This window comes from Podarcis liolepis (assembly GCF_965112155.1).
Source record: "Podarcis liolepis genome assembly, chromosome: 16".
Lineage (NCBI taxonomy): Eukaryota > Metazoa > Chordata > Lepidosauria > Squamata > Lacertidae > Podarcis > Podarcis liolepis.
In genome coordinates, this window is record NC_139567.1 from 37,154,629 (window position 1) to 37,168,004 (window position 13,376).

Consider the following 13,376-nt stretch of genomic DNA (forward strand, 5'->3'; position numbering starts at 1 on the left):
ATCAGCAGTCCTGACCCGCCTCGATCCAGTTGTCTACGGATATCATCTGTTAGGGCAACCAGAGCCGTCTCCGTCCCAAAACCAGGACGGAAACCGGACTGAAATGGATCTAATGCCGATGTTTCCTCCAGAAACCTACCAAGCTGTTCAGCAACCGCTCTCTCAATTACCTTACCCAGGTATGGAAGATTTGAAACTGGGCGGTAATTGGATAGGTCTAAGGGATCTAATGAAGTTTTCTTTAAGAGTGGACGCACCACTGCTTCCTTCAGTTCCCCTGGGAATGTCCCCGTGTCAAGGGACAAATTGATAATTTCAACCAGGGGGGTCCGCGCAACATCTGGACACTCCCTAATCAGCCAAGACGGGCACGGATCAAGGAGGCAGGTGGTGGGCCTACCAACTTGGAGGAATCTATCCACATCAGTAGGGAGTATCCGATCGAAATGGTCCAACACTGGACCTGAAGTCAGTCGAGGGGCCTCCAGTTCAGTCACTGTATCTAAATTGGCAGGGAGGTCACGGCGGAGCAACAGGACTTTCTCCGCAAAAAAGCTCGCGAATGCCTCACAGCTGTGGGTCGAATTTGTGCTTAAATTTGGTTGTCCTCCTAAGGACGTTATTGACCTAATTATTCTAAAAAGTTGTGCCGGGCGAGAGCTAGCGGATGCAATGGAAGCTGCAAAGTAAGATTTCTTAGCAGCTTTCATAGCCATCTCATAGGCTTTCATAAGCGTCCTATAAGATGTTCTTGAGGCTCCGTCACGAGTCCGTCGCCATACTCGCTCTAGCCGTCTGAGATCCCGCTTCATTTTCCCGCTTTGAGTGCATTATATTATTGTTGTTGTTGTTGTTTGTTTGTTTGTTTACATTTTTCTATCACTTTATACAACCTCAAAAAAAAGCCTCAAAGTGACTTCACAAGATAAAATACACCAATTAAGAGTAATTTAAAACAATGAACAATGCAAAATACGTAGAACGGGCATCCAATAATATATCAATAGGGACAAGTCCTACCCATCCCACTAATAAATGAAGACTACCGTAGGAGGCAACTTAATTACAAGAGGCCTGAGTAAACAAAAAGGTCTGGTACTTAAAAGACTTGGCAATGATGGCTCTAGAGCGTTTCATGGGATGGGGGGAGGGTAGGACTAAATAGACCAGTTCTCATGTGGTTGCCCTTCACATGAAATGTAATATATGTTTAGGCCTTCTGGTCCCAGTCCATACATCATGGTATGTATGCCCCTGTTTTTCCAGAGGGTTAGTCCGTACTTCCAAGGGGTCCGTTTGCCCCAGCACAATTGCCAGCTTTCGTCAGTGCCACATCTCAAACTGCTATTGAAAACCCCCTCCATTTTAAAGTTAGTTTGCCATGCAGCATGGGAAGATGCACTTCAAGAAACACCCATCCTAAGTCACCTTTGGCAGCATGCCGAAGAACTATTTACTCTCCTTTGGATCCCAGACGTCGTTCCTTCTTTCTAGTAATCTTCATTGGACAATGTTATAGGATAATAACCTTGAAAACTTTTGCACAGAATTCTGCCTATTCTAAGGGAGAAACGCCCTCTCTCAGACCTCCACACGTACTACAATATGTATGTATATATGTATTTATTTTATTTCAGGTATTGAACTGAAACACCTCTGTCTGGAATACATGACCCCCTGGTTGTTGAATCTGGTCCGCTTCTGCAAACACAATGACGATGCCAAACGCCAGCGAGTCACTGCTATTCTCGATAAGCTCATCACAATGACCATAAATGAGAAGCAGATGTACCCTTCCATTCAAGCCAAGATATGGGGGAGCTTGGGCCAGGTATTGCCTTTTTTTGTGTGTTGCAGATCTTATCTGTGGTGTTCATGGGAGAAACGATGTCCTTGACAGTCGCTTAAGTATTAATTACAAGAAGGTTCGCTTCCAGTCTCGCTAGAGTCACAAATAAAGATAAATTTACATCTACCTTAAGTGTTTGCAATTCATGTTAAATATTCAACTCTTGTTATCTTTGAACCATCTCTGTGACATCTGTTGTTATTTTTTGCTGGGCCTTGGAAGGAAAGGGGCTCAAAATGTCATATTCAGAATCTTCCAAAAAAGTAAGCGTCCAGTTTGAAACTGTTGAGGGAGATCTGTTGAATCGGTTGATTTTTTACAGTTTCCGTGTTTGATTCTGGCTTAGGTATGGAAATGTGGCTGGTCTTGAGAAAGCCATTTATTTTAATAGTGTAATAAATTGTAATGCTACTTCCGTTTGGTCAGCAAGACTAGTAGAATGGGTTTAGGCTCCACCTTCTGGTCAAGGCAGGAACAAACTCTTTGGAAGTAGGCTAGTCCCATGATCCTCTCGTTTGCTTCTTGCCTTCATCAAATTCAGTGGATTGCTTAAGCTCCCTTAATATTTCTCCTCAGAGTCCTTTGCGCTGTTTCTTCCCTCTTAGCTCAGCTCTTCTTGTTCCTAACAATTTGCTGCTGTTGGTGTTCCCTTGTGTCTCTGGATTGCTTCAGGTCTCCCCCCCCCCCTTTGTTTTTTTAAAAAATTATATCCCACTCTTTGTCCCAAAGGATCCCATAGTGGCAATATGCTAAGCATTCCCAACTTGGGGGTAGGAAAAGCTATGAGATCACCTGTTGGTTGGTTTGACAAAATTTGTATCTTACCATTAAAAGTCTTGCATTTCCAGGTCACCTGATCGGTAGTAAATGCAAAAGTGCCATTTAAAAATAAATAAATGGATTATTAAAATGAAGCAAACTAACTAACACAGCACACGCAAAGAGCAACAGCTTGCTTGCACAGGTAGATAGTCAAAGAAGACTGCTCTAAGTAAAAATGCCAGCATGAGACCTTTTTAAAAAAGGATGGGAAGTGCCGTTACATGGAGTCTAATTGATAGCTGCAAGGGCACCCAGCAGCCTTCTCCAGGGAGAACAATCAAAATGCAAGAACACATCACGGGAAAAGGGCTCCCTCCAGTTGAAGATTGCGGTGGATGGATGGCAAATAGTTTGTGGAGAGCCTCCTGTGAGGTTCGGCTGAAGTTCTTATGTTAACAGATGCAAATGATTTATTGTCTTTTACAACAGATTACTGACCTGCTTGACGTAGTGCTGGACAGTTTCATCAAAACCAGTGCCACAGGGGGATTGGGATCCATCAAAGCGGAGGTTATGGCAGACACAGCTGTAGCTCTGGCATCTGGAAACGTGAAATTGGTTTCCAGTAAAGTAAGTTCTTCTCTTCCTTAACCAGTTTAAACCTAGTGAACTGTTTTGACACTGTCTCTCCACATCTGAAAAGAAATGTTATGGTCGTGTGAAGTCATCACTCCCTGCCCTCCATCCTTCCTTATAGTAATCTAAGAAAGCTGCAAACCATAAGGGAGGTAGTTCCTAAAGAAGGAAAGGGTTAGCTCCCTTCTCTGTCCTGCTTTGTTGGGGCAGCAGGCAGAGCGCAGGATAATTCCTGCAGAGGCAGCACAACACTGTTGGCTGTGTGGTATTCAGTTCACGTTGGTGGAAATGGCACTAAAATGTTAAAATATAAGATGAGACCTGCTAGTTCAAACCAGAGATCTATTTAGTCCTGCCTGTTGTCAGCCAGATGTTCTGGGAAGCGCACAAGCATGACTCTGAAGGCAACAATTCTTCCTAGCTGTTTCACTGTTACAGTTGTGAATTGACACTAATTTCAGTGGTAGTCCACTTGTAGAAGCTTAAGGTGCTATTTATTTATTTAAATATACATGTTCTGTGCTGCTTGTCATCCCAAATAAATTTCAAAGCAGTTTACAAAGACAAAATAATAATTAAAAGCATGTCAATTAAAAAAACCATAAAGTGTCACAAATACCAACAATAGTGTAGAGAGCATTCAGATTCTCTTTTACCCTTTGAGTACAGCAATGGTTGGTTGGCCCTAACATTGGTCATAAAGCCATCCATCAGAACAGTTTTTAAAGTATTTTTTCATGAGGGGAAGAAAGGCTTTTCCATAGCCCTGAACAAACCTTGGTGCCATTTAGAGCAGATATTTTGTGGGGTGAGAAATCAGAGCAAAGCAGATAGCCTGCCTGAAGCATTTGGGCGGGGGGGCAGAAAAGCCGGAAGAACTCTTGATTTGGCCCCTGTGCATGTCAGTTGAGGAAGGAAAATGTGGGGTTGCAGGGAAGAACTAGTCTTGCAGCTGTAAAGTTCTTCGTTGCAGGTACATCTGTTCATGCCTTAGCAGGTTAAGCCCAAAGGCTTCCCTGGAAGAGGTGTGTTTCAAGGAGGAACTTGAAAATAATCCTATGTAGGATTAACAGTGGAAAAGAAACCTAAATGTCAGGATACGCACCAACAGCTGTTGACGAGCACAATGTCTCTTTCTTTGGGAGTCTCAGACTCTGTTCCCCTGTCCCTTTCCCCTCTTGACGGTTCTCTCAAGCGTCCCTTGGGAACACCTTGTCCCTCAGGCAAACTGTGATGCTACCTTTTGTTGTTGTTCTGAACGTAGAGCGCTCCTTACTAAAAGTGACTGGTTGCTCCCTTTCAGGTAATTGGAAGGATGTGCAAAATAATCGACAAGACCTGTCTGTCTCCAACTCCTACATTAGAGCAGCACCTGATGTGGGATGATATTGCCATTCTAGCCCGTTACATGCTGATGCTGTCCTTTAACAATTCACTTGATGTGGCTGCACACCTCCCCTACCTCTTCCATGTAGTTACTCTGTTGGTGGCCACCGGTCCTCTTTCCCTTAGAGCTTCCACCCATGGCCTGGTCATCAACATCATTCATTCTCTGTGCACTTGTTCACAACTCCACTTTAGTGGTAAGTCCTTTACGAGATGGTTTTATTGACTGAGTTGATCTCTCCTTTAAACTTGTACTTTGTTTCCTAGCAGCTGACCTTGGGGGAGATTTAAAGGGTTAGCAGGGTCCAGTATAAATTTTGAGTATGTCCAAAGTCTGTATCAGTGATGAGCAGCTACCTGCTGCCTCTTTCCGCCCCATCTCTTTTGTCCCTTCATTTATCTCTCTGCTACTTGCAGGAATTGTGAGTGCCTCCCTCCTAAACACTGTGCTTTCTTCTCCTGCTGTTCAGCTGCACATGGGCCTGCCTGCCTGCACATAGCAATCAGGACCGGGATTTTCTAGGGGCCATCCAAGTAGGGACAGTCCTGACAGCAAGGAAGGGAAAAGGCTTTGAGAGGCCTTATCTGGGTCGCAAGATACCTGTTGAGGAACAAAGATCTAGGCTAGTGCACACAAATTATTTGAAGAATCAGCTGCGATTATACAATATATCCAGTGAGTGTGACACTCACTGCATTAAACTGAACATAGGAAAGCAACTCAGTAGTGATGAGTTGATTTTAGAGTTGTCTCATCAGCTGCTGAGCCATAAAGGTGCTTGAACACGTTCCTAATAATTGTTGGAGAAGTGAGTTAGATACCACAGACCTTCCCTTGCTTAAAAATCCAGTACAAGTAAGTGATGTTACATAAGCCCTTTGAATTATAGCCAGTATGGTAGATCAAACTTTGATGTACAGTGTTGTGAAACTGTTTAAGGTAAGCAAAAACAAAACAAAACCCTGTGCTCTCTATTTTAAATACATTATATATCAAGAGAGCTAATGGAACCTGTGCTCCATATTTGCTGACCCTGCTATGTATGACCTCTAGCTCTTCCCCTGTAGCCCTCCTTTATCTTCTCCTCTCTCATTTTCCATGTAGTCACACTATACAAAGCTGCAATTTCGACTTGGGGGCTATATATTTAGTGTTTTAATAGAGTGAGGTTTTAGTGTTGCATTTAAAATCACACTGTGAGGTCTAAGGAATGCTAAGATCAGTTCGCTCCCGCTGAAGGCTCTACAAGCATCGTAAGGTAGAACAAAATTGACTGCCTGTCATGACCGTAAATTAGGGATGCACGTAGTGTTGCCATTGGGCTTAAAATAAATTGTAGGGCAACCTTTTGCTTTTGTGGTTAAAGAAGAATACACTGTAGAGATCAATAGCTGGAGGGAAATGTGGAGCATTTAGGCAATTCTCAATCTCCCATGGTGGGTAAAGCGGTCTCCACATAAGAGGCAGTGTCACTTTGTGATGAAACAGAATTCCTCTGCCCAGGGTAAGATGCTTCCCTGCTCTGTTTACTCTTGCCTTTGCTGATCTGAAGTCACCCAAAGTTTTCCACTTTGAGCTCCTACCTTCCCTCCTCTTCTCAAGCATCCAGTGTGAACTTTTTTTCCCTTTTTTTCTTTTTTTTGGCTCTCTGATTCAGTTACAAGAGCATGCCTGCCTTAAAGCAGGTCAGACTATTTCAGCCCTGTGTTTAATAACTCGCCTGGTAGCCAGAGGCGAGAAGGAATTATGTGTAGGCACACAAGTGGGCTGCCTAGAATCTGGCTGCCTGGTTTCTGTATTGGTTGAAGAGCAGTCCCTCGACTTCCTTCTGCCAGCACACATGGCAGGATGCAATATTTATTTTCTTTACTAGTTTACTAAGAGGCTAGTATTCAAGGGGTTCTGTACTAGACACTTTGGGACGGGGAGAGTGTCCTCTCATGTGGCCAGCATGAAAATGCAGAATGCTAGCCTCTTATCCAGGTGAGTAAAAAACATTATTTACAGGCTAGTAACTTTTGCCTACTTATTTACAAGGCTGGGCTGTTTGTCCCATCTAACCCCAGTATTGTCTGCTCCAGGGGTAGTTGGAACTACAACTTGGGCAGGTGGGTTGTGCATTTGGAATCTTACTGGTTGTTGACATCGCCCAGAGCTGGGCAAGTAAAATGAGAACCATCAGAGGCATGACCATTATGGAAGGACATGGTTAATGGTTTTACTTTATTTCAGGCCAGGTCCTAAAATAGGCACTTACCATAATATGGACGTTGTAGTGGCATATGTGTGTGTATGTTTGCGATTTAATCTAAACAGATGGAAGGAGATTCGAAGTACCTGTTTTTACTTCCTTCAACAGAGGAGACCAAACAAGTGTTGAGACTGAGCTTAACAGAGTTCTCACTCCCCAAGTTCTACTTGCTGTTTGGAATAAGCAAGGTGAAGTCGGCAGCTGTCATTGCATTCCGATCCAGTTACCGGGACCGGTCGTTCTCTCCCGGCTCCTATGAGAGGGAGACGTTTGCACTGACTTCTCTGGAAACGGTGACAGAAGCTCTGCTGGAGATTATGGAGGTATGATATGTGCAAGGCAAACCATGAATGTGCCACATCATCTGTGGGTTGAATTCAGGATTGTAGCTTTGGTTGGTTGTTTCTGGACAGGACACATTTTAATCAGTGATGCCAAGAGTTAGTGCATGGGCTTGTATTTGGAGGGAGCAAGAAAGAAAATGTTTCAAATGACCTTGCTGACAGTGAATGGCAGCTCTTGGCTTAGTCAACACATGTAGCAGACTCAGGTGGTAGTGGATTGTACCACTCCCATAATATTTGACATAGGCCATGCTGGCTAAGGTTATGGAAGTTGGTGACTTCCAACATTTGAAGCCACAGGTTCCCCTTCCCTGCCTTGTACCTTAGTACCTCACAAAGGACACCTTTGCTGCATGTGTGGATAACACCATAAGGTGTCTGTTAACTTAGCAGTTAAAGACAGCAGGCAATGTATCCATAGGGAGAAAGCTGTTGTTTACTAATTACTGGAATGGGATCATAGAATAATCCCATTGGAAGAGACCACGTGGGAAGGATGCTGGAATGAAGTTACATGGCTTTAGCAGAAATGTTATAAAGAATTAAGTAAAAATGGATTGTTAATGGGCCAAAGTATAAAATTTAAGGTCAGACTGGGTTAAGGTAAATTATAGAACAAAAATTGAGTAAGATGGAAAGGATTTGCTGAAATAGCTAAATTGAATTAGAATACAAAAAAGGGAGGTGTGAGGAGGTCGATGAAACAAGTAAATGAAAGGTAAAGATATGGAATATTGGATGTGTGTTTTAGTGTTTCTTTTTGCTGTATTGTTGTATTTTTTATGTTTTTCTTTTTATGTATTGTAATGTATGTTCTGTTAATTTCCTTATTGTTGTCCTTTTTTCTTTTTTCTATAATCTTCAAACTTTTAATAAATATTATTATATAAAAAAAGGAAGAGACCACGTGGGTCATCTAGTCTAACCCCCTGCAATGCAGGAATTTTTTGCCCACGGTAGGACTCGAACCCAAAACCCTGAGATTAAGAGTTGAGCTCTACCAACAGCTAATTGCTTGTCATATATACATATATGGCAATTATACATATGTAATGTTGCATTTATTTTTGCTTTATTTAAAAAAATAAAAAACAAGCATCAGAAAGAGAAAGCGAGCACATGCCTGAAATTTAATGTTGCTTTTACTTAACGTTATTTGCTGAGACACTGTTGCTTTTGCCTTTCCCCCCTGTAGGCATGTATGAGAGATATTCCGACCTGCAAGTGGCTTGACCAGTGGACAGAACTAGCTCAGAAGTAGGTCATTTTGCCCCCCAACCCCAAGCTTGTTTGGTGGTACACCCGTGTCACATTTGCTATTCCTTCAGCCATCTTCCATCCCCACCCGATTTCACTGTTGGCCTTATTCTAGTCGGTGGCCTGCTTGATAGCTGCTTTTCCTCCTCCACAGGTTTGCATTCCAATATAATCCGTCCCTCCAGCCAAGAGCCCTGGTTGTCTTTGGTTGCATTAGCAAACGGGTGTCACACGGACAGATAAAGCAGATCATCCGGATTCTTAGCAAGGTATGTACCCTCCTTTCCTGCCTGCTGTTGCTTTTCTTTTTATGTAGCTCTTATTTCCAGGCTAAGGCACTTCAGCCCATTGAAACACATACTGTCTGGAATGCAAGCAAGCATTCAACTCCTCCTGCGAAACATTTCGGTGCTGTGCAGTACGCTGCAGTCACAGAAGGCTTGAAGTCTTGTGGCCTTTTTGTGGCACTTGCTTGTTCTGTCTGAGGAGTTATGTTGGTTCAAGGCATCCCCAAAAGTTTAGGGGTGCTTGCCTGCCCCCTCACACTTGGATGTGCATCTCCTGGGCCTGGCACTACTATATAGAATGCTTGGGCTTGTGGCATCTGCCATGTTTTGTGGCAGTGGGCATTTCCCCCATCACATTGTACTTTAGCTGTCAATAAGTTTGCCATTCTGGTTGCCCAGGATTACACTCTGCTTAGCTCCCAACCCAACTCTGAAAAACAACCCTGGATCCAACCCTATTGATGACACTTTTGAAACAAGCCCATAAATGAGAAACTGACAATCTGTGGAGGGGGAAGCAGGGCTTTCAGGCTACGTGAGGAACGCTCCTCTCAGCGGCTTCAGTTTTCTCCTAGAGGCTTTAAAGGATACATCTCACAGGTTGGATCTGTCACTGTGTGAATGGAGACAGAATGTGAAAATAGTGATCCAGCTGCTATATATATTGCATAGTCCAGCAGGGGGCCAGTCTGCTATCCTATTGCTTCACAGCTTGTGCTGTAATGATAGGCACCCTTACCTCGGAATAATACCCATTGAAGGCAGTCTTACTTCCTTCTGAGTAGATATGCTTAGGATTCTGCTGCTTGTCCATTGTTAACATATTAGATCTTGTAATGCAAAAGTGGGCCTAAAAAGATTGATGAGGGCATTCTCAGCATACTGCCAAAGAGAACAGCTAGCTGTGAATTACAAGAAAACTGAAGTCATGGTGTTTTCAAGAAGCTATAGGGCCCATAGATGGTATATGGATAATCAGTTGATCGAACAAGTCTTTAAGTACTTCGGCCTTATTTTTCAGTCAACAGGGTCATCAGAAATATGCAAAGAAAAGGAGTCTCAGAGTGCCAAAATTCTGACATGTTTTTCCATACAAAAGGTGGCAATCACATACCATCAGCACTTGAAGTGTTAAAGCTAAACCCCTAGCACAATTATTATTTGGGGCTCAGATTTGGACTGGCGCTCGTCTTGGATCTACAGAAGCTGTTCATTCTAAGTTCCTAAGGCAATTTTTTCCTGTTCCGTCCCGTGTTCCAAATGCTTCATTGCGCTTGCAGGCTAATCTACCTTCTGTTGAATTACAGATTTGGTTCAGGACATTTAATTATTGGCTTCGCTTAAATTTAAAACCCACAGGTCTACTACTCTTAGCATCACAAGATTGTCATGAGAGCGCTTGGACTAAAATTGTCAACCAAAAGCTTTACTTTTCTGGTTTATCACCACAACAGTTATTAAAGGAAATAATTTAATTAGACAGCGGCTATATATCGCGTAACAGAAAAATTTGGCCACAATAAGGAAATTTTGTCCATGATAGGATTATTTTGCACCTAGTCATTTTGACACATTGGCACCCTATTTGCAAAATTTAACAATTCCAAAATACAGACATGCTTTCACTTTCACAATATTGAATATACTGCCTTCAGCTGTACTTGTGGGTCGATTTCAAAAAAATCCACTGGGAAAATGGTTGTGTCCCTGTGGAGATGGCAGTATTGAGTCCGTGACTCATGTGCTTCTGGCTTGCACTCTTTATAAACATTTGAGGAGTGAGGTTATTACCCTTCTATTATTGTCCATGCCGGGTTGCTCAACCATTGCTACTGTGTCCTTTCTTTTAGCAGATGAAGATGATCAGGTGACAGCAAAAACTGCAAAAAATAAATAAATAGCAGGGCCAATTAGAATAAGATCTATTATTTGATTATTGATTTAAACCTCCAGAACATATTTTGTATAGTTAAGTTTTTACCTCTATCTTCAGTACATGGATTTTTGAAAAATTTCTATGGCTTGTGGCTGATGCAAATAAAGCTTCTTCTGATCTTGTAATGGGCTTACTTGTATATCCAGCTGGTTTTCTGCTTAAATCTTTCAACTGGGAGGTACCTTTGTTGCTTCTTTGTTCCCAGAAGGGGAAGTGCCATAGCTCACTGACAGAGCACCTGCCTTGCATGCAGAAGGCCTAGGGTTCAATTCCCAGCATCTCCTGGGAGAGGCTGCTGTCTGAAATCCTGATGAGCTGCTGCCCGTCAGTGTAGACAGTACCAGGCTAGATGGAGCAATGGTCTAAGGCATCTTCCTGCGTTCCATATTTAGGCTAGAGCTGCATGCTGCTGGTACAGCAGAGAGAGGCCGTGGTTGGTCCTGAATGGGATTGTAGAACAAATGAGTCCAAAGCAAAGTGTTGTCATCACAGGACTCAATCTTCTGCACAAATAGGGGGAAATTGTGGCATAAAGAATAGAAAGAGCAGAGGGGAACAGATAGACCTTTCGCTCAGCTGTGAAAGGGATCAATAAAGGGAAAAGATGGGAGCAATTTGTAGACTAACAGCTTGATGCTAGAATGAAAATAAACATGAAAGCATTTCTGAGGGGGTGAAACCATAGTGACACGTGGGTGAGAGAGGTTCACTTTAACAGAGGCATTTGTGATTGACAGAAGCGGGAGGTGGTTGGAGAGTAAGAACGCAAAAGGAGAGACTGAGCCTCAGCCTGGTATTTCAGTGTTGTTGTTTTTTACTACATTTACATAGCTCCCCAACAAAGCATATTCTGCAATATGAAATAATAATAAAAACTAAAAGCACAGATTTTAAAGCTAAGAAGATGACTCCATGAAACATACGTTATTGAAAATGCCTGGGGGAGCAACAAGTCTTCAGGTGAACTTCTGCAGGAAGACTGATCCATATAACTAGGGTGCCACCACTGAATAGGTCCTCCTCTCCCTAGTGATAACCCACCTTGTGTTATTGGGCAGGGGCAATGCAAATCAGCTTTTAAAACCTGGAGCAAAGAGAAGGGGAGCCATGCCTTGCAATCACAAGCCAATCCTCTTTTTCCTTTCTTGATTACAGGGTCTCGAGAGCTGCTTGAAAGGCCCCGACAACTACAATAGCCAGGTTCTAATAGAAGCCACGGTCATAGCACTGACCAAGCTGCAGCCACTTCTTAATAAGGTAAGCTGCCTCAGTGCTCAACAGCCTGCTCTGCATTGCTGTTTAGAGCAAATACAAGGTGGTTCGAATGAGGAGGCCCTGGTAGCTCAAGCGCAGATCTTCCGCCTGTCTTTCCTCTCTGAACATCTTCTTTGCTGAAGAGGAATTTTTAAATGTTGCTGCTGTACATATTTGGCAAATGGAACTTAGTATGGCGTGGCTTAAGACACTGTGGCCTGATGTCATTAGGACCATTCCTTGGGCTTGCACATTCTCTCCCTCGCACATTCTACTTTTTCGCCTTGCCTCTTGGTTCTCAGTAAACCATGTTTTCTGTTCTGTTTGAGAGGCAAACTATGGTTTGCGCTAATGGTAGTTTACTTGACTTGGTCATAATCAGAGCACCCACAGGCAGGGGGGGGGTGTAGAGGGGGTGTTTGAGTCTGAGGTGTGGCACCGACAGCTCAATGCTGGTGATTTTGAGTTGGTTGTTTAGCAAGTAAGTGCCTAGCATGTTTTCAGTCTCTGCCAGCCCAAGCCAGGATACTGAAGCACAGTTCGAAGTGGAATTTAGGATTCCATCTTTTCTCAGAGCTGGTAATTGTAGCTTCCTTGTTTTGATGAAATGGGAAACTGTGGTTAATTAGAGACTTCCTGAAGAGAGTAGCTGTATGTGTGGTCAAAAGGCTGTTTGGCCACATAGAGTTGTATCATTGGAAAGGTCCAGCTCTCTGCAATGCAAGAATCTCAGCTAAAGCATCCATGACAGATGGCCATCCAACTTCTGCTTATAAACTTCAAATGAAGGAGAATCCACCACCTGAGAGAGCCCATTCCACTGTCCCAACAGCCCTTGCCGTCATTAAGATCTTCTTAAGGCTTAGTCAGAATCTCCTTTCTTGTAATTTGAGTCCATTGATTTGGGCCCCAACCTCTGGCACAGTAGAAAACAAGCTAGCTCCATCTTGCATCTTTACATATTGTGGCTTACTGAGCCGCAGCATATTATCCAAACCAAGCCAACAGGTACACAAATGTGATTCTCCCCAATTTGCATATATTGTACCAGTTACAGGCCCCCTTCGGCTGCTAGGGTTGTTTACATTGCAAAATGAATCCAGTGTACGTGATGAATGCAGCGTGTGACTTTCTGCTTTGGCTGTTCATCACAGAAGCGAGTTTTGCATTTCAACCTGGTGGCTTTTGCCTTCCCCTGTCCAGGACTCGCCTTTGCACAAGGCCCTCTTCTGGGTGGCCATGGCTGTTCTGCAGCTGGACGAAGTCAGTCTGTATTCAGCGGGCACAGCTCTCCTCGAGCAGAATCTCCATACCCTGGACAACCTTCGAGTATTCAATGACAAAGTAAGTCAGCCACTTGTCAGGATACATCAACACACACACACACACCTGAATACTCTTTAGTCGTGCCGG

At 43.3% G+C, this 13,376-nt stretch overlaps 1 protein-coding gene across 4 annotated transcripts in view; it reads left to right on the forward strand.

Moving 5' to 3' along the window:
• Nucleotides 1–13,376, forward strand: part of NF1 (neurofibromin 1) — a 162,502-nt gene that overhangs the window by 124,208 nt on the left and 24,918 nt on the right. For all 4 annotated transcript variants that reach the window (XM_083479515.1, XM_083479516.1, XM_083479517.1 and 1 more), the window contains 8 exons: nucleotides 1,638–1,831; nucleotides 3,101–3,241; nucleotides 4,551–4,830; nucleotides 6,994–7,208; nucleotides 8,425–8,486; nucleotides 8,641–8,755; nucleotides 11,865–11,966; nucleotides 13,167–13,307. In XM_083479515.1, the coding sequence (XP_083335641.1) occupies nucleotides 1,638–1,831; nucleotides 3,101–3,241; nucleotides 4,551–4,830; nucleotides 6,994–7,208; nucleotides 8,425–8,486; nucleotides 8,641–8,755; nucleotides 11,865–11,966; nucleotides 13,167–13,307 (1,250 nt within the window). The remainder of the gene's footprint in view (nucleotides 1–1,637; nucleotides 1,832–3,100; nucleotides 3,242–4,550; nucleotides 4,831–6,993; nucleotides 7,209–8,424; nucleotides 8,487–8,640; nucleotides 8,756–11,864; nucleotides 11,967–13,166; nucleotides 13,308–13,376) is intronic.